Here is a 20,755-nt window from a genome sequence, read left to right on the forward strand (position 1 = left end):
TTTTTTTTTTTTTTTTCCAGGACAAAATGAAACAAAACAAAACAAACAAAAAAACCTTATTTTGCAAAAACACCTCCTCAATAAACAACATGTAAACAGAAACAGCTGCTTCCACGAATGTCTCACTGTGTCTTCAAGGCCTTGTCCATGGCGGGCAGCGGGGAGGGCTGGCAGGGGCCATTTTCCTCCTCCTCGGGGGCACCCTGGGGGTAGACCACGAAACACAGCTCCTGGCCCCAGCGTGTCACAGACTCTGAGGACAGACGGAAAAACAGATAGACCTTGGGTCTGACCCTGTGGGGCAGGGGCTCCCTTCGGGTGGATCCTGGACACTGGGCCACCTCTTGGAGAGACTTGTGGTGGTGGCAGGACCCTGTGGGACCCCGCTCCAGGGTGAGCCCCTAAGAGGGTGGCATTCCCAGGCCCACCGCCGTGGGGAGGCTGCCCGGCTCACCTGTGAGTCTGTGCACACACTTTGGTTTGCTTCTCCAGAACACCCCCAGGAAGAAAACAGGCACCCCTGTGAGGACGATGGTCACGCCAACCCCACACACCACGGGCTCCGAGATGAAGCTGAAGACCAGCAGGAAGGCCCAGAAAACCAAGTATGCGACAGGGACCAGGAGGTTCACCTGGGGAGAGCCGGAGGGAGTGCCGATGGTACCCCACCCTGGGGGGTCCGAGCTGCTTCCCACCCACTCCTGGGAGTTGAGGCGTGAGGGCTCCCTCCTCTAGCCCAACATGCTAGAAGCCAGCTCATGGGACGGCTTGAGGATTTGTAAAGTTTCAGGGGCTCTGAGCTGCACACAGCAACGATGGCTCACTGGCTGTTTGCCTTTGGCTGGTGTCTCTCTTTCTCTCTCTTTTTTGGTGTTTTGCATTGTTTCAGGCACTGAGCCCTTCTCCGGCTCCAGGATTTATACGCACACCGAGTATTTGCATTTAGCCCCGGTTAGGCTCTTCTGTCCTTGTGCACACTCCTCCAGGAGTGACCAGGAGCAAAGCATCTGAGCCTCACTTTCCCGTTTGTAAACTGGGAGTATTCACAGCACCCACCTCGTGGGGCTGGATTCGTCAGTGCACATACAGCCCCGAGCAGCGCCCAGCACGCGGCCAAAGCTGGAATCCCGGTCGCTGTCATCACCTGCCTCCGGTGCCCACACGACAGAAGGGGTGGCTCAGACAGCGTGGGCCAGCCCGTGCGCCCCCGGGCCTCACCTTGATGGGCCTGTGAAGCGCCGGCCGCCTCCAGCGCAGCACGAGCAGGCCCAGGACGGTGACGCCGTAGCAAAGATAGTTGATGAAGGACACGTAGTTGATGAGCGTGTACGTGTCTCCCACAAGCATGATGACCGCTGTGGCCCCGCACTGGGAGAGGACCGGGCTGAGGGTGGTCTCCCACCTGCCTCCATCAGCCCAGGCCAGGAGGTCGGTAGCCCCAGCCCTCCCCGCTCCCTCTGTGGGCTGCCCGCCAGGGCCAGGACAAATCCCTGCCGTTCCCCACGTTGCTGGGTGGCCCCGGCTCCCCTCCCGGCCAGCCTTGGCCCCACAACTTACACAGACGAGGAGGGCAGGGATGGGGGTGCAGCGTCTGACATGGATCATGGCCAGCAGGCTGGGCAGGTGCCCCTCTCGGGCCCCAGAGAAGCACAGTCTGGGACAGAGATGGGTGGGGGCCATGAGCCTGGCCGCGGGCCTCCTACCCACCAGGTCCCAGACCTCAGCTCCAGACCTGACGTCCCTCTTGAGCTGTCACCTCTGACCCCTGCTCTGGGCCCCAGCAGCCCCCTGGGGCAGTTCTTCCCTGTCTCACCCTGCCTCCCTTTAGCTTTCTGGACCTTAGAGTTGGGGTCCGACTCCTGTTACTGGGGAGTTCACTATCTCAGCTTCAAGTGGGTCCCACCGGGCAGGATTCGGCTTCCTCCGGCCCCTGGTGCTGATCGCACGCATGGGCCTTGCCTCACCTTGACCAACCCCTTCCCCAATCCAGTCACCTGGAGGAGGTGAACAGGTAGCCGTTGATCCCTCCAAAAGTGGAAAGTGCCACGGAGACGGGCATGACCCAAGAAAAGTAGCCCAGCAGCTTCTCCCCGAAGGTCTGAGTGGGCACAGAAGAGAGGTGACGCGTGAGGCAGGGTGGGGTGGTCAGGAGCCAGGCACAGGTGGGACCCCACTCACCACGGCCACTGCGTTAGAGGCCAGCAGCTCCTGGGGGGACATGGCAGTGAAGTAGGCGATGTTGGTGAAGGTGTACACAGAGGTCACCAGCGGGATGGAGATGACGATGGCACGAGGTAGGTTCCTGGGGGCAGGGGTGGAGTGTGTCAGCGTCAGCCCCCCGGGGGGGTGGGGGAAGGTGCTGGGAGGTGGGGTCCAGGGGACCCAGCCAGGGAGTACTTTGAGTCTCCATCTCCCGGGTCCGGGTCCGTTGGGGGTCTTGGGACAGGGAAGGGGCAGCACTGCTGTCCCCCTGCCACCCCCCAGCCCCGGTCTGGGCGCAGGCTGGTGGGAGGAGGGGCGATGGGGAAAGGGCCACAACAGATCCCGAGGGATGTCGGTACACAAAGAGAAAAGTGCATATAGCTAAAATCAGCCTTGAAAATCCTCTAAAATCTTTGAAAAGTGCCTCCGAAGCCCAGTGCATAGACCTAGGGTCCCCCAGAACGCCCTATCGGCCCCAGCCCCAGCCGCCAACTGTTCACTGTTGGGACCCTTGGCTGAGCATCAGACGGAGACATCGGCTTCATCCATAGGGCGTGTCATGCGCACACGGATCAATTTTGGCCAAATGCAAATAGCTGGATCCGTGGACAGCTGGACAACGCTACTCGGTGTTTCTGTGGCCCGGCGGGGTGCCACGATCCGCCCACAGCCACGCAGTGCTGGGCCAGGCAGGAGCGCTGGCGTCCCAGCAGCAGCACGCACGGTCAGGCAGATGACCAGACCGAGCCCCAGGAGGCAGCGGGGGTGTACAGGGAGGCGGCCTTTCCCTCTGCTGCACCCCTCCCCTTCCCAAGGCCTGGCTGGGCATCCCACTCACTTTCGAGGGTCGACCAGCTCCTCAGTGACGTAGTTGAGGAAGTTCCAGCCGCTGAAGGCAAAGGAGCCCTGCAGGAAGGCCAGGGCCAGGTGACCCACAGAGGGTGTCATCCAGAAGTCAAAGGCATTGCTGGGCCTCAGCTCCTCGAAGTGTCCTGGGGGTCCAGAGGTCAAGGGTCAGTGTTGCCGTCGCAGCCCTGTGCACGGCCCCACCCCGGCCCTACCTTGGAAGATCTGGACAAAGCCCACGCCAATGATGAGGGACAGGGCCAGCAGCTTCCCGCCGGTGAAGATGTCCTGGATGCGCGTGGCCCAGCGCACGCTGGAGCTGTTCACCCACGTCAGGAGCACTGGGGAGGAAAGGAGAGTGGGCGGGGGGCCGCAGCCAAACCCACCCCAGGCTGCCGGAGGGCGACATCCCCCTCCCCCCTCCCCGCAGCCAGAGTGCACCCACCCTGAGACTGAGCTCACATGGGGCCGGCAGCTGGAGGGACCCCCCCCACCCACTCAGTCCTCCCGCACAGGGGCTTCTTGCAGGGTGCAGGCCCAAGGTGGGCGCTCACTCAGGCAGGCCATGGAGAGTGCGCGGGAGGCGGTGGCTGGGGGGATGCAGTTGGGGAACACGGGCTGCAGCACGTAGTTCGAGAAGGTCATGGAGATGACTGCCAGGCTGGTTGGGTACATGATGAGGACCGCACTCCAGAGCAGGAGGAAGCTGGAACAAGGGAGAACCCAACTGGCACGGCACCCCGCGCCCTCCAGGCCAAGCCGGCCCAGGTGTGGGAACGGGGCTGCTCCCTGGGCTGCGGCACCCGAGGCTGGCCTGGGTGCTCGGGGCGCCAGGAAGGCAGGGCTGATGCTGTTGGGGTCTCTGTTCTAATAATGGACTTTTGCAACAGAGACAGCATTCGGCATGGTTAAACAGCTCCAGGCTGCTCCTGGGCAGGTGTCGAAAAGGACTGGGGACCCAGCCACCTTCCTAACAGCCATCTAGCTCTGCCACGGGCTGTTCCCGAGCGGGGGCCGGCTGTCCCCAGACCTTCGGTTCTGGCTCCAGCTGGAGCTCTCAGCAAAGCGTGGCTGCAGGTAGCTGGCTCTGAACTGTGACCCCTGAGGGACAGGACCTTTCGAGGAGCTCTGGCCGGGGTTAGGGAGGGATTTACGTCCGTTCTGCCTGAGTATCGTCACTGCGCGGTGCCCCCATGGGAGCAGGGGCTCTGCTCAAGGTTGTGAGGCCCAACCTCTTCCCAGGGACTCTGCCTGCACCCTGGGGAGGGCTTGTCTGTGGTGATGCTCCTAGACCTTGAAGATGGGGACAACCGCATCCAGTGACACCAGTGACCTCGGGACCACCATGTTTGGTAGATTCCTCTTGGTCCTCTCCTTTACTCGGTGGCCTACCCCTTGCTACCTTCTGCCAACCTTAGAAGTTAGGCGCCCTTGGGGTCGAGCCTTGGGTCCACCCCTCCCTCTCACTTTCTTCTCGAGTCTTCTCTTAACCACACAGCACAATTTTTCTGCTTTCTCTGGTCCCAGGCCCCTTTGAGGACCTTCTCCCCAGAGCAGAGCATCTGTGGACACACCCGCAGGAATGTGTCTGCCCTGGCGGGGCCCCACCCACTACTACTCCATTAAAGGCCTTACAACACATCCTTCAGAACCAAATTTTGGACACTTTAGCCTAGACTTTTCCTCTGAGCTCCAGACACCCTCCCACCTAGACCGGACTAGACCATCTCCTCAGATATGCCACAGACCCCACCAACATGGCAACCCTCCCCCCAAACCTCCCCACGGAGCCTATCTGATGGGAAGGGGGGTGTCACCTCTTTTGCTCCCACCTCTCCTTCATGCCACATTGGCTATCACATCCTCTGGATGATTCTGGGGTCTTCCTACACCTTTATTCAGGCCCTCAGCATGGCTCTGCTGTATAATTGCAATAGCTCCGATCCCCCATCGTGCCCCCAGGCAGCCCTGGTGTCTCCAAGCCCTGGCACCCACCATGGATGTGACCTGCCCCTAGCCACACCAGAGAGATCGGGTTTGCCCTTCAAGCCTTGGTGCAAACGTGGTTTTTCCTGGAAGCCTTCCCTAGGTGGTGGCACCCCATTCTCTTGGCTGCTGGGCCATTGCCTCCACACGCACCCTCAAAGCAAGGGTCGTCTAGGTCTTCGTCAAGGGCAGAGGGGCTCGCTCCCTTCTGCACTGTGAACAATTTGAGGACAGGGATGGATCTTTTTATCTGGTCCTCAGCACACAGTAGGTGCTCAGCTAATGTTTATTGGTGAATAAAACAATGTGGGGGGGCTATTTAAAGGGGCTCTCTTGCAGCGCCCTGGTAGGAATTTTATGCACTCCCCACACACATGTGGGTTTGCTAAAATCAAGGCTGCCCTTGCCTTGTTGCTAGCATCACCCGGGTGGGGAGCAGGCTTAAAGAACGTTCAGAAGGAAGCACAGGGAGGTCAAGGGGCCAGCTGGAGTGTCCTGTCCACCCTGGCCTTGGAAGGTTGCCCAACTCCCCCACCCCCTTTCCTCCATCCACCCCATGACCTCCCTGAGATGTGAGAAACAGAGGAAATTGAAGTCCAGGGCCCAAGTGACCCTCCATTCCGGATTGACGTCCCCTCCCCCACTGACCCCACTGGTGCCCCACACTCACCCAGCCAGGCCCCCGAAGATCTCGGTGACATAGGCATAGTCCCCGCCAGACTTGGGGATGGCGACTCCCAGCTCCGCGTAGCAGAGGGAGCCCAGGGCAGTGACGCCTCCACCCAGGACCCAGACGAAGAGGGCCAGACCCACAGAGCCTGAGTGCTCCAGGACCCCCTTGGGGGAAATGAAGATGCCCGAGCCGATGATGTTTCCTGGGGTCGGGAGAGATGGGGAGGCATCAGGTCTGGGGTCCCCTTAGCAGCCCAGCATTCTCCTCAGGCTCCCAGATGCTACAGTGGGGAAGGGAACCCGGGCTGTTCCCTGGAGGAGGAAGAGGACAGGGGAGGTGGGCCTGCAGGCCTGTGGATGCCACTAGGGGCCTTGGACCCTGCAAAGCCCACTCGTGGCCCATTCTCTGGGCTCTCCCAGGCTCTGGCATGGGAAGTGATACCTTGTCCACCCAGTTCAGGAGATGAGTCCTGCTCTGAGTTCCTCGTCCCCTGCTCGCTCTCACCAGGCCGGCGAGCACGAGGGAGGGGACTCAGCCACTCAGGAACCTACTTCCCGGGCTCCTCCCTGACCCAGGACCCAGACTGCAGACACAGATTCTGAAGGGACCTTGTTTCCTGGCCCCATTGAAATATTTCAGGTCCTGGGCGAGGGCCGATGGGGTGAGGGAGAGGAACCGGTGCATTTTTGGGGCTGGGGGTAGGGCAGCAGGCATCATGAAGGAATGGGGTGGGCAATGGCAGGCTGGCAGAGACTCGGCCAGCCCGGGGTCTGGATAAGACCACCTCTCTCCTTGAGACAGCCCGCTGGAGGCAAAGACGAGTCACTGCTCTAATCCCAGGACCAGAGTGGGAAACCCCAGCTGGGGCTCAGGTCACCTCTCAAGACCTGCCAGTACAAGAGGTTTCATGAGGCTTCAGCTAGATACCACATAGGAAGCCTTCTGCTCATCCATAGCTGTAGCCAGATGTTCTTGGCATCTTTGCGTGATTCTACTGTCTGCAACCGCACCTGCTCTTGCTCACCTCCACCCCCCAGCACATAGTAGGGGCTCAATACACATCTGTCGAGTAAACTGAATGGGTTAATGAATGGCCCGATGCCCCAAGCGGCACCGATGTCCTGACATGAAAGACCGATTTCCTCGTCTGTGAAGTGGGGGCAGCCGTATCTACCCTGCTCTCCTGGAGAGGCACTGTGAGGAAGAGGAGGCGGGTGGCCAGCCTCTGAGACTCAGATGTAAGGGAATCCGCCATGGTCACCAAAGACCTGCCCTGTCCTCGGGCTGACTCGGAGTCTTGCGGAGTGTGGTGTGTGTTTGGGGGTGCTCGGTTGACTCACAGCATCTGGGGATACTCAATCCGAATGCTCAGAGGGCCAAGCGGTGGTCTATAGAGTAGGTTCTCAGGATAAGCAAGACTCTGAGGGCCCACTGAGCTGTGAGCTCCCTGGCAGTTAGGGCGAAAAGGGCAACGTTCTGGGTGACCTGGGTCTCACCATCTGTGCACACAAATTAGGTCGCCATCATTGGTAGTTTGCACAAGGACCTGCCCAAGACGAAATCATCCCCAAATGCCCAGGCCTCATGAATAAAAAAGTAACACCGCTAGGAGCTGGCTCTCAGTGCCTCCGCAGGATGGCCCCACCTGGGAGGTCCTGCAGGAGAGAGCACACCCATCAGGGCAGGGCCTGCCTGCTCCACCTGCCAGGCCGACAGGCAGGTCTGGCCAAGGACACAGCTGTGGCCACCAATCTGCATGCATTCCTTGTCCACGGTGCTACCCCCACCCCGCCCCCGGCCGACACAGATTTCCAGTCTGGACAGCCACGGTGCCCCACTTGGTTTTCCAGTCACATCCCAGGAGCCCCAAATACATCCAGATAAGGACGAAAGAATGCCTGTCCCCCAGCCCCCAGAGGTAAGCTGAGCCCTCAGCCTGCTTCCAGGGGACGAGGGGCCACCTCCCTTATCTATCCTGGGGGCCTGGGGCCTGGCTCGGCTTTCTAAAGGGTCTTTGAGTTCGCTCTATCCGGCAGCAGAGCCTCTGTTCTCAGGGCTTGGTGGAGTGGGATTTGCCAAAAGCCAGTGAGGTTGGAAGCCAGCGGGGGCTGGGTGGCCTTGGAAGGAGCTGGGTGCATTCAGGCTGGGGGCATCCAGGGACCCGAGCAACCCAGCCCATGGGGACCCCAGCACTCTATACAGTTCAGCATGGCCTCGGGGGCATAGCCCTTGGGGAAGCCACGCCCAGCAGCTTGTCCTCCCAGGTTGGGGTCTGAAAGGGACGTGCCACTAGCCTGTGCCCAGGAACTGGAGACTCCGATGCTGGCACTGGGGGATGGGCCAGGGGATCACGATTGTGTGGACACATGGCCTCGGCCTACAGTGCAGGGCTCCTCCCCACGTGGCTGAAAGGAATACATGTGCCAGCTGGTGTCTCTGGGGTCCTCACGGGCCTCTCCTTCTGCATCTGGACAACCTCTAACATCTGCCCCAGGTTTGTGCCGGAAGGTGGCAGAAAACCCCATTGAGGTCCACTGGCTGCGCTGGGGACCATGTGGGCTGGGTGGGGCTCTGCGAGGAGCCCCAGGGGCCGTGGGCTTGGGTGAGCGGCAGAGGGCAGGAGGGGGACCCGGGGAACAGGGGTGAGGGCCTCCAGCGTCTGAATGATTACAGGGGATCTGGAGCAGGGACCACGGAGCTGTAAGGGGTATGGCAGGGGGGACTGCCCACTCTCCTGGTGGTGGTGGGCTCAGGCATGCCTTCCCAGCCCTCATGCGCAGGTCCAGGGGAACCAGCCTGCTGGATTCAGGACACAGCCGTGCACAAGCCCGGACCTTGGGGGAAGCTGCTCTGGACGAGGAGGAGGAGGGGCAGAACTAGGGAAGATGGGCTGGGCTGGGAGATACCACTGAGCGCCGCGTCGGGCGTCTGACGACAGCGGGCTGGAGGAATGCAGGTTCCGAGGCCTTCACAGTCCCATGCACCCAGGGGCACGGCTGCTCTGTGGTCCTTGCAGGCAGAGCTCGGGCACAGGTGGGTGAGGATGTGAATCCCCCACCAGGAGGCCCCCCCTTCCGTCTCCGCCTGCCCCTCTTCCCTCGGCCCACACTGGGTGGTTCTTTATCACATTAAGATGTTTGGCCTGATGGGGCTTACTCGGCTCCGCAGAGGGACGAAGAAAGGGCCATTGTTCTTCTGGCTGTTGCGGTGTGCACTGACCTATTTCTGGGAAGCATTGGCTGACCATGGAGGTCGCAAGGGTGGACGGTGGAGGTCATGTTGGTGGAAGGAGCTAGCTGCCCTTGGTGAGTACAGGGGGAATGTGCAGTCTGATTGGGGGGGGGGGTTGGGGTGCAGGGAGGGCCTGTGAGGCCCGGCTGCTGGCACCACCCCTCATCGCTAGAAAAGCTCTCAGGAGTCAGCTGTGTGACCTCAGGCCAGTGCTGCCCTTCTGGGCCTCAGTTTCCCCTTTTGCGAGGTAGGGCCGCTGAGCTAGGGGGCAGCAGAGGGCTGGTTCAACTCTGACTTTGGCAGAGGCCCTGCTGGGCAGGACAGACACATTCCGCACATCGCCCAAGGCCTAAGGAAACACAGTCTGCTCACTGGCCCCCACGGTGGCAGGTCTCTTCTCAGCTCACTAGATTCCCAGAAGCTGCATCACCTCCAGGAAGCCCTCCCTGACCTCCCACCTTGGCCCACTCCCTTGGTAGCTAGAGGATGGCCCGGAGGGATCCTTTTTTTGCCACCCTGCATGGGTCCTGCATTCGCAGAAGGCAGGGTCTGTGTCCTGGCCTGCTGCGATGAGGAGCCTGAGTCCCCCGAAGGACAGAGAACCCACAGGGCCTAAGTCATCTACATACTCCCGGCCTATCTGTGCCTCTTTTAGCCAGCAGGCCCACAATGGGGATTCTTGCTGTCGCACTGGCCTGCTGGCCTGAGAGAGAACAGCTCTGAGGCTGTCCGGTCTGATCAGGGGCTGGCCATCGGCCAGGCCTCCTTCCTCTGCTCTGGGCAACGAGTCCCAGCACCTCCCGGTTAGGATATGACCCATGGGGCCTCTGGGAAAGAGCTCCAAATTCCCATCGGTAGGTCCCTGAGGCCAGCGGGGCTGGTTGAGAATCCCCGGATCTGGGTTCATATTCCGGAGGCCTCAGGGTGGGGTTAGGGGCAGGGTGCTGTGGACAAGATACTTTGCCTCTCGGAGACTTCTTATCTGTGAAGTGGGGAGATGAGGCAGTGACGCGGGTGTCCTCCCACCCTGCCTCGTACATCCGAGGCCCCAGGACGTGCTCATGGATCTCGCTGTTGTCACCTACCTTGGAGATACCCCAGGCCACCCAATCTGGCCTTTGGAGACCTGACCCCCATGAGACCTCAACATGCTGGAGTCAGTGGCCAGAGCTCTGCTTTGGGGGCCCTGCTGTCCCCCGGGGTGAAGCCCGTGCCTCCAAATACACGAGAGTCCTTCAGGACCATGTGTCGGGCACCCCTCTGAAGAGACACAAGTGCCCATTGAGGTTGTTGGCAGAACTCCAGGGAGGTGAGTGGGGATGCCTCCAGGACACGTCTGGAATTGCCACTTGGCCCGCGGGCACCTCCGGCCTAACCCACTTTCCTTTCAAGAGAGGGATGAGCAGAAGCGTGGAGCTCCCTCTGCCTGGCTCAGGCCGGCCCGCCTAGCAAACTCCGCCGGTGCTCAGTCTCCAGGCTGAGTCAAGGTCATGGATGAGCTCCACTCCGCTAGATCCAATCGTCCCCCTCAGACTGCATCTTCCCTGCCTCGTGAGTGGCATTTGGCAGGTTAAGCCCTTCCTCCACGCTCAGCCTCCTGGCCCTCCTCCCACCTTGCTGGCTGCTCCTTCTGGATGCCTCTGCTGGTCCATCTCTTGCCTGACTTCCAGATGTTGAGTGCCCGTGGTGCCCTCCTGGGTCCTCTGCTCCTTTCCTCCCACACTCCCTCCCTTGAAGACCTTGCATCCAGTCCCCCAGCTTCTGTTGGCAACTCCCAAATCTACATGCCTAGCATGGGCCTCTTCCCTAAACTAAACCTGGATTACCAACCAATTACTCAACAAACAGGCATCTCAAAGTTCACCTGTTCAAAATGAGATCCCTGGCTTTCATCCCCTTGCCCCCCAGACCTACCTCAGTCTTTCTGGATCAATAAACAGCAAACCGGGCTCCAAGAGGCTCAGGCCCAAACCTGGGGTCATCCCTGACTCTTCTCTTTCTCCCACACCTCACACCCAGTTCATCACAAGTCCTTTGGTTCCATCTTCCACACAGCCAGAACTAAACCTCCCCTCAGCACCTCACCGCCACCACTGTGCTCTGAGCCATCATCGTCCCTTACGCAAGTGATCAGGGACCCTCCTGACCAGGCTTTCTGCCTCTACCCATGCTGCCCACAGCTTCTTCTCCACAGTGAGCCCCATCCCATCCCATGCCATTCCATATCCTATCCCATCTATCCCATTCCATCCATCTTGTCCCATCCCATCCACCCTATTCTATCCCATCCTATACTCTGTCTTATCCTATCCATTCCAACCCACCCCATATCCCATCCCATCCCATCCATCCTATTCCATCTAATCCATCCCATCCCATCTCACCCATCCCATCCCAGCCCATGCCATCCCATCCTATCCCATGCCATCCCATATCCTATCCTATCCATCCCATCCCATCATGTCCCATCTCATCCCATCCCATCCAATATCCTATCCTATCCATCCCATCCCACCCCATGCCATCCCATCTCATCCTCTCCCATCCCATCCTTTCTCATCCAATTCTGTTCCTACCCATCCCATCCTATATCCCATTCCATCCTATTCCATCCCATATCCTATTCCATCCCCTCCCACCCATCCTCTCCCATCCCATTCCATCCATCTCACCTTGCCTCATGCCCTCCTGTCCCATCCCAACCCTCTGCTGCTCAAAGCCCTCTTCCATTTTGCAGAGAGAAAAAGGCAAAGTTCTCACTGCAGCCGGCAAGGCCCACACAATCTTGGCCCCATCCCACTTCTGACTCATCCTACCATCCTCCCCACCCCCCCCCCCCATCTTAATTTTTTCACCTTAGCACTTATCATTATCCACTGGCTAAACATTTAGCTGTTTATCATTTGCTCTTGACTCCCATGCTGGAATTCCATGCCGGAATGTCAGCTCCATGAGGACAGGGCTTTTGTCTGTCCTCTTCCCTGTTGTGTCCCCAGCACCTAGAACAGTGCCTGGCACGGTTCTGTACCTAATTGTTGAATTGATGAATGAGTGTGTCCAGTGCAGGCAGGCCCCCACCCTTGTAGCCAGAGCCGCCTCGGCACCCATCACCAAGGGCCTTGGCCTTGGGTTGACTGCAGCCTCCGTCTGTCTCCTCAACTGCAGATCAGGGCTGTGAGACACAGACAAGGTATTTTGGGTTTTATGTCTCCTTAGGGTCTCGAGCTTGTGGACAGAGCCATCCTCTGAGCAGCCCAGCCCCCGCTGGCTCTGGAGACCACAGAGAGGGGCCTGCCCACCCTCGATGAGCAGGGACTGGCTCCTAAGGAGATGGGGTTCATGAAGCAGACCTCTGAGTCCCTGAACATGCTTGAGCCTGACTCACACACACCAGTGTAGGTGGGATACCCGAGTCGAAGGGAGAGAATGGAGGACAGGACAGCCTGGTCAGCAGATCCAGGCTGATTCCCACTCTCCTGGACCTGGGCATGCCCATTCCTTGGGTTTGGATTGGGAGAGGGAGCTGGCGGGGGCCTTGAGTCAGGAGGAGAGATTCTGTACATGCAGCCCTGGGTGGGGGTGGGGAGTCAGGGGAGAGTCCTTTGTCCCTTTGTTTGTTCATCCATCCATGGTTGAGTGGGGAGCTTGGTCAGTCCCAACCCTCCCCCATCGAGGGCTCTGAATCTGGCCCCAAGTTTGCCCAGCACCAGAACAGAACAGAATGCAGGGCACTGAATTGGAAGACTGGGTCCAAATCTGGTTCCAAATCCTAAGTCTACTGCTTCCAGAAGTGTCATTTAACTTCCAACCTCAGTTTCTTATGTCTGTAGAATGGGTATAAACACTCTCATCTTGCTAGGTGGGCATGAGAATCAAATGAGATAAAGGGAACACATGATTTCATAATGTAATAAGAGGTGCTTTTCCGAAGAGATATTAGATGCAGCAAGTGTCTTACAGAGCTCCTGCCCAGCCGGCTCCCTTCCCCCCAGGCCGGACTGGTCCCCTCCAGGTGTGCTGGCTGGGGCTTGCAGGTGCTATCCTAAACACACGGCAGGTGGAGTCTTCCTCTAGCCCAAAGCCCTTCCATATCGTTCCATTCTGGAAAGCCCCACTCCTTGGCCTAGGCCAGGGCAGAGGGTACAAGGAAAGAGAATGATAGGATCTTCTGGGAGGGGCTATTTGAAGTTTTGGAGATAGCAAGTGCTGGAGCTGGTAACAAACAAGAAAGATGGTGGCGTCGAATATAAAGTCCTCAAGGCTTTTAAAGCTAAAACATGACACTTTGGAGACTTTTTTTTTTTTTTTTTTTTTTTTTACTTTGGCCAGATTCCCTAGGGCAGGAAGGTGGGACAAGATGTGGGAGATGAACTCTGCAGGACAGAGTGAGGGGAGGGGGCGAGGCCTCCAGGGCATCAGGTGGGAAGGGCAGTGCAGACCCTGACCCAGCCCACAGAGGCCCCCTCCCTCATCTCCTGTCCCCTCTGGTCCCCATCCATTCTCCCCTTGTCCGTCTTCTGCCTGCTGAAATCCTTCAAAGTTCCCTAAGCAGGGTCGTTGGGCCACCACTGAGAGTCCCGTGCTGGGGTCAGATCTTCTGGGTTCCCTTCCTGAGTCTGCCCCCCTTGGCCAAGCCACCTCTTACCCCTGCTCAGCCTTCAAGAGCTGGAGGCCAAGGGAGCAGTGGACCAGGAATGGGCTGAAGAGTAGGGGTGCGACAAGGGCAGAGCTGGGATGCATGGGACTGTTCTTATAGAGTCCGTCCTGCAGACCGCACGTGAGGGTGGAGCTAGCCTCCTCCATTCCCACCGCCACCACCGGGCTCTCTTTTGAGGAGAGAGGAGCCAGCAGCCTCCACCTGACCTGAAGTAAATGGGATGTGGGAGGAGGCAGAGTAGGAATACAGCTCAAGCACGGCCCCTTAGCCGTGGCAGCCCAGGAAGAGCGGTGTCTCTCCCTGCACCTTGCTGGCCCTGTCGCTGGCTCCAGACACAGCCAGCCTCTTGACTCCATGGTCCGTGCACCACGTGTGGGCTTCCCCTTCCTGGGAGCATGGATCCTGGAGAAGGTGTGGGCCAGGGCAAGACTGTAACAAGCATCCTGGCCAAATCCTTGGAACCAGCCCTTCCTCCCTGCAGACAGTGGAGCAGGGATGTCCTAGGCCAAGAAGGTCGCAGGAGCTGCTCCTGGAAGACTTCACTCCAGGGGCAAGTGGGTGAGACGGGGGAGCTACCTGCACAGGGTTAGTGTTCTGGGGCAACTCTCAGTGTGCGTGTGGGGATGGCCAAGAGCCAGAAGCCGGCCCCAGCTCAGGAGCTCCCAGTGCGGGGACAGGAGGAGAAGCTGAAGACTCCAGTCTGCTCTCCTGAGCCTCCAGCTTTCTCCATCTCCAGGTGTCTGCGGATGGGTGGGCAGTGGGTGCACAAGGAGATCCCACTGGCTGGGGAGGGGAAGACCTGGCAGGCAGTAGAATAAAGCAGTCCAGACCCCTGGCATTCGTCTGCCCAGTCTGTGTCCCCTGGGACACAGGGGATGGAACGGACCACTCCCAAGAGGGTCTCTGAGGCAGTTGGTGTGGACGCAGGTCTGGGTTACCTAGTTCCTGAGGAGTCAGCACTCATGACTTGGGCCTTGTCCCCTGAGCCCTCTGCCTACCCAGAAGTCCCCATATGGGAACAAGACACATGGCCCCATTCTCAGGTGAGGAAGATGGGGCAGAGGATGTGAGCGCCTGTTGGGATCCCAGCCCAGGAAGCAGGTGGCTTTTCTGCAAGCTTGGCATGCGCGCACCCCATGGCTGGCTTTCCCAGTCACTGATGGCTCCACCCTCTCCCCAGGCGCCTGCTGCCAAACTCTGCAATAATTACATACTCTGAACCTATTTCCCCTCTGGGCTGGCTCTACCTGTCCAGTGTACCCACAGGGTCTCCTGCTTTGGAAGTAGATCACCCACGCTGCCTGGCACCTGGACCCTAAACACAGTAGAGACTGGAGCCACAGTCCAGAACTTGGAGCCTTAACCTGGGTCCTCCTATCCAGTCCCCATACTTAACAGGGCTCCTGCACCCAAGGCAGGATTATAGTCACCTCCCTTTCATAGATGAGAAAACTGAGCGCAATTTGCCTCGCTGAGACCCGCAGCAAAGTAAAGGCAGCAGGGGGATCCCAGCGGTGGATGGGACCTGCACCTGTCAGGTGCAGAACTTCCGGCTGCTTGGGGAGGTGGGAACAAGAAGCCCTACTGCCGCTCTGTGAGGGGAGACACCCGCAGGTGCTCTGGGCATCCCTCACGTGTCCCACAGTCACAGATGGTAGGAGCGCCCGGAGCGGGGTGCCCCTTGTTTCGGGCAGCAGTGCACCCCAAGCCTTTGTCCCTGCCACCCCAGACACCCGCGCTCCGCGGCCCCTCTCACCGATGATGATGGTGCAGGCGCTCACCAGCCCGATCTCCTTCTTGAGCGCCACCCGCTCCGAGGCGCCGGGGCCGGGGCCCGGGCCGGGGGAGGGCGAGGGTGCAGGGCCGGGGTTCCTGCGCCCGCTCGGCTGCTGCGTGTGGCCGGCCATGTCGCTGTCCCGCCGCGTCCCCGCTCCCGGCGCTGCCCACTCTGTCCGAGCGGCCGCCGGTCCGTCCGTCTGTCGGAGCGCTAGCCGCCTTCGCAGCCCGGACAGCGCCCACAGGCGGGCGCATGCGCTGGCGCGGGGCCCGGGCCCTGGGCCCCTGGCTGCGGGGCCAGGGAGGGGCGGAAGGAGGACCGGCTGGCAGCCCCCCTCCCCCGCCTTCCTTAAAGGGAACTGCCCCCCACCCCCACCCCCCCCCACCCCCCGCCTGGGAAGGAAGGAGAGGACTTGAGGCAGACCTAGGAAGAACTTTCTAGCTGAACTAAGGATGAGGCCCTCCCACTGCCTGAGTTACATCTAGTCGTGGGGTGGGGGTGGGGGAGCAGAGCTCAAAGGCAAGACTGTCCCTGCCCTCAAGGAGATTGAGGAAGCTGGCAAGAATAATAGCTGTCTGTGTACCGAGACCCTCTGCGCGCCAGCTTCCATACTCCTTAAATCCTGGCACGGACCCCGAGTGCGCGCCTGCGGACAGAAGGGTGGAGGTTGGGTCCATTCTACACGTGCAAGTTGAGCCCAGAGGTACGTAAGGAGGATCACAGAGCAAGTGGCAGGGCCCAGACGCAAACACTTTCTGACGCCTCCTTGGCTTCCAGACGGTGATGGCGGGGTGTGAGAATTCGCTCTAGGAGGGGTGCGTACAGGAACCCCTCGGAGGGGTCAGGAGACCCTAAGCACCCACCATCAGAAGTCCGGCCTCTAACCCTCATCCAGAGCCCTTAAGGGAGGCCTGGAAGAAAGTTTGCCCAGCCCTTCCCCCACCTACCCCCGCCCCGCCCCGCCCCGCCAGGCTGCGCTCTGAGCTGCGTCTGGCAGGTTCCATCTGCAGATGCCTGTTCACAGGTGAGAGTGGGGGCTCGGTGGACTAGAACTCGGGTCTTTGGCGAAGGCCCCGCGCAGTCCAGCCCGGCTCAAGGAGACAGGGCCACCTCAACTGGCCAGGAGACACGGAGAAGGGGGCTGTGGCTCCTGAGTTCGCGGAGGATGTCGGGCGTGCAGGGTCCCAAGGAAGCCGCCTCCTCCCGGACGCCGTCCGGACTGTGCAGCCCCGGCCGGCGGAGCAGACGCAAGGGGGGCGGCGTCGGGGGCCACCGGGGCGGCGGGCGGGGCGAGCCTGGCACGGTGCGGCCGGCGGCGGAACAGCCTTTGTCCTTTCCTGGCGGCCGCCGCGCCGCGCCGTCCCCTGCATGTGGATGAGGCCGCGCCGGGGGCCCCGTCCTTCCCCCCGCCCGCGGCCTAGGGCCTGGCGGGGGTCCCGCCCGGGTCCGACGGCCTCCGGGCAGCCCCGGGATGGGGCGGGGGCTGAGGTCCGGCCCTGGGCTGCGGGCGGAGCCTCCAGGTGCGAGCCCGGCGGTGCAAGGGAGTTTGGCGGCGGGGGAGGGACCTTCGAAGTTGGACGCGGGGATCTGGGGGTAGGGAGCAGGACGACCCCGGGTGGAGGGCTGGGGGACGCGGCGGGGGAGGCCACCGGCGAAGCTTCAGCCTTCCCGCTCCCGTCGGAGTCCGGCATTCTTGGCGCCCTCTGCCTCCAGCCCCAGAGACGCGTTCAGCAGCGGGCTTTCTTAAAGGAGCCTTGCGCAGGGGGCGGGGTGGGAGCGGCGGCACGGCTCCTGAGACTCCTGATGTCTCTGGGTGGGGTGGGGGGCTGTTGATTTGACTTTCCCCACCCAGTTGCCTTTGCAACGCTAGGGTCTGCTGGGAGAGGGTCCAGCCAGGGCTAGTGTGTTCAGGGGTTGACGCGAGCCTCACACACCCGCCAGGAGCCTGGGGGTTTTGAGCATGGGTCCTGAAAAGTGGAATGTGTGTTTGAAGAGACGGAGTGACTCTGGGGCACTGGGAGGATGGAATTTGCATGTTATTGTCCAGACCCACAGTTCAAGAGGACATTTTAGTGGAATTGAACTAGAATCTGCAAACCCCAATGGGAATAAAAAGTTGGCAAGATTGGTTTACATCCCAAACTCAATCAGTACAATTCCCCACATTAACAGAAAAAAGCAAGGAAAACCATACCATCTTCTCAATAGATTCAGAAAACAGTCATCCATAATTTAAACAAACAAAAACTCTTAGCAAATTAGAAACAGAAGAGAATTTCCTCAGTCTGATAAAGGTTTCTACCCAAACTCCAAGCCCTCCAAGAAACAAACAAAACCCCCCAAACCTTACAGCTAACACCATGTTTGATGCTGAAATGTTGAATGCTTTTCCACTGAGACTGGAAATGAGGAAGAACGTTAGCGCTCATCAACACTGGGCTGGAGGTCCTAGCCAGTGCAATAAGGCAAGAAAAAGAAGTAAAAGGGCTCACCTTTTAGTCGCCGGAATTTAGGACAATGACCACGCCCAATGCTTGTGAGGAAGTGGAGCAGGAGGAATGCTTATTCATTGCTTGTGGGAGTGGAAAATGGCATAGCCACTTTGGAAGACAGTTTGGCAGTTTTTTTACAAACCATATTCTTAGCATACAACCCAGCAGTCCTACTCCTCGATATTTACCCAAAGGAATTGAAAACTTACATCCACACAAAAACCTCTGCAGGAATGTTTATAACAACTATATTCAAAAGTGCCAAAACTTGAAAGTAACCAAGACGCCCTTCAGTAGGTGAATGGATAAACTGTGGTATGTCCACACAGTAGAATGATATTCAGTGCTAAAAGAAATGAGCTATTAAGCCATGAAAAGACATAGAGAAAACACAAATGCATGTTATTAAGTGAAAGAAGCTAATCTGAAAAGAAATAGAAAGGTATGAAAATAGGAAAGGAAGACATAAAACTACTGTGGCACAGTTGGTTAGGTGTCCAACTCTTGATTTTGGCTCAGGTCATGATCTCAGGGTTGTGAGATCAAGCCCTGTGTTGGGCTCTGCACTCAGTGGGGAACCTGCCTTAGATTCTCTCTCTCCCTCTGCCCCCCCGCCCGCCACTCTCTCTCTCTCTCTGCAAAATAAAAAATAAATCTGGAAGAAAAAAGACATAAAACTGTCTCTTACATTGACACTATTGGGTAAAAAAATTTAAAAAATATATGCAAGTACATTTAAGGTTAATTAGTTAATTTAGCAAAGTCACTGGATACTAGTTCCATATATAAAAACTAATTGCATTTCTTTCTTTTTTTTTTTAAGGTTTTATTTATTTATTTATTTGAAAGAGAGAGACAGCATGAGAGAGAGAGAGCGAGCACGAGCAGGGGAGCGGCAGAGTGAGAGGGAGAAAGAGAACCCCAAGCAGACTTCATGCTGAGTGTGGAGCCCAATGCAGGGCTTGATGTGGGGCTCTCTCCCATGACCCATGAGATCACGACCTCAGGCAAAACCAAGAGTCAGTTGCTCAACCGACTGAGCCACCCAGACACCCCACTAATTGTATTTCTATGTACCAGCAACAATTAGAAAATAAAATTCATAACGGTATAAAAATCAAATACCTGAAAACCCATCGAGTGAACTCTGTGGAAAATCTCTATACAGAAAACTACAAAGCATCCCCAAGAGAAGTTGTAAAGCATATAAATTAATTGAGGAGCATACTCTGTTCATGGATTAGGTTATAAGAGGTTGGTTTTCTTCAAGTCGATCTGTAGAATTGATCTAGAGACCCAAAGCACTCCCATGAGTCCCAGAGGGATTTGTTGTTATTTGCTTGGATTTGGTGGAGGGGGAGGGGGGGTGAAATTTGACAGGCTGATTCCAAAATACATATGAAGAAGCACCAAGTTGGAGGACTTAGTACAGCTAACAACTGTGCGGTGACAGTGCAAGGAGCAACAAATTAACCAGTGGAACCTCATTGGAACAAACGCACCCGTCTCCGGGCTCCCGGTATACCACCACAAGCTGACGTCGCAGAGCAGCAGAGAAGGCACACACTTTTCAGTAAATGGTGCCTGATCAATTAAGCATCCATACTGAAAACACATACCCTTCACCTCTACGTTATACCACATCCTAAAACCAAGTCCGAGGCTGTGCAGGTGAAGTGTGCATGTGAGAGATAAAAACAACAAAGCAGCTAGAAGAAGACGTAGTGGAGAGAATAGATACACTTTCTTAAACAGGACACAGGACACAGAAAGCACTATTGGTGGTTAAAAAAAAAAAGTGATGAATTGGACTCCGTTAGAGTTAGAAACTTCTGTTAATCAAAAGGTATGATTAAGAGAGGGAAAAGTAAGCCACATGTGAGAGAAGTCATTTCAATACGTATATCTGATAAAGAGCTTGTATCTAAAAAATATGAAAGCCACTACAAATCAGTAGGAAGAGGACTTTAAGTAGGTGCTTCATTAAAAAAAAAAAAAAAAAAAAAGGATGTCCAGGGGGCTGGTAAACTCCCGAACAGGTGCTCAACCTTATTAGTCATCAGGGAAATGCCACTTAAAACCAGAATGAGATACTACTGCACATTCACCAGGGTGTTTAAAATTCAGCACCGGAGGCGCCTGGGTGGCTCAGTCATTAAGCGTCTGCCTTCAGCTCGGGTCATGATCCCAGGGTCCTGGGATCGAGCCCCGCAGTGGGCTTCCTGCTCAGCGGGAAGCCTTCTTCTCCCTCTCCCACTCTACCTGCTTGTGTTCCCTCTCTTGCTCTCTCTCTCTCTGTCAAATAAATAAAGAAAATCTTAAAATAAAATAAGATAAACTTCAGCACTGGTGGTGGCGAGGGTGAGGACCCCCGTACAGTGCTGAAAGGAGCGTGCGTCTGTGCCCCCCAATGCAGCACACACCCCAGCTGTGTCTCCAAGTGCCCGTGGCCCAACATCTCCATTCTGTATCAGTTGCCTGCTGGGTACCATGTCAGATCCCCTAGCCTCGCCTTGCTACTTTTTCTCCCACTTCAAGTACAACCTCCTGGCTCCTCCCATCATGCCCTGGGGCTTCTCTGCCACCCCTGAGGTGTGAGATAATGAAGGACCACCCAGGCACCCACAAACTTGTAACCAAAGTGCAGGGAAGTTAACACACTTGAGCTTATTGCTTGGTGATGACAGATGGGAGCCAGTGGATAACTTCTTCCCAGTCCTCGTCCCGGATGGATTGTCACAAATCACGTTCATTAGAAGGTCTCTTGTGAGAGGGTCCCGCAGGCCCAGCAGTCAGAGGCTTTTGGTGCCAAGTGGTGGCCAGCTCCGAAACTCATCTCCATGTTGGCTCTCTTGCCTTCCTCCCTTCCTTTCCCCTTCCTCTTGAGTCCC

At 57.7% G+C, this 20,755-nt stretch overlaps 1 protein-coding gene across 1 annotated transcript; it reads right to left on the bottom strand.

Annotated features, from left to right (window-relative positions):
* Positions 1 to 122: 122 nt before the first annotated feature.
* On the bottom strand, positions 123 to 15,511 carry SLC7A10 (solute carrier family 7 member 10). The gene is made up of 11 exons (XM_026484293.3): positions 15,352 to 15,511; positions 5,705 to 5,909; positions 3,603 to 3,754; positions 3,264 to 3,389; positions 3,041 to 3,194; positions 2,179 to 2,302; positions 1,995 to 2,098; positions 1,558 to 1,654; positions 1,219 to 1,368; positions 455 to 632; positions 123 to 253 (listed from the first exon to the last, which is right to left on the bottom strand). The coding sequence occupies exons 1-11, from the start codon at positions 15,500 to 15,502 to the stop codon at positions 123 to 125; spliced, it is 1,572 nt and encodes a 523-aa protein (XP_026340078.2). The 5' UTR covers positions 15,503 to 15,511.
* Between the last annotated feature and the right edge of the window lie 5,244 nt (positions 15,512 to 20,755).

The sequence above is a fragment of the Ursus arctos genome, unplaced genomic scaffold (assembly GCF_023065955.2).
Source record: "Ursus arctos isolate Adak ecotype North America unplaced genomic scaffold, UrsArc2.0 scaffold_19, whole genome shotgun sequence".
Classification (NCBI taxonomy): Eukaryota; Metazoa; Chordata; class Mammalia; order Carnivora; family Ursidae; genus Ursus; species Ursus arctos.

What these genes read in the sequence shown, in the direction of transcription:
- SLC7A10 (XM_026484293.3), bottom strand. Translation starts at nt 15,502, where the DNA reads ATGGCCGGCCACACGCAGCAGCCGAGCGGGCGCAGGAACCCCGGCCCT. An exon ending in TACCTGTTCACCTCCTCCAG is followed by an intron (nt 1,655 to 1,994) that starts GTGACTGGATTG and finishes TCTCTGTCCCAG; the next exon opens with ACTGTGCTTCTCTGGGGCCC. An exon ending in GTGTGTGCACAGACTCACAG is followed by an intron (nt 254 to 454) that starts GTGAGCCGGGCA and finishes GTCTGTCCTCAG; the next exon opens with AGTCTGTGACACGCTGGGGC.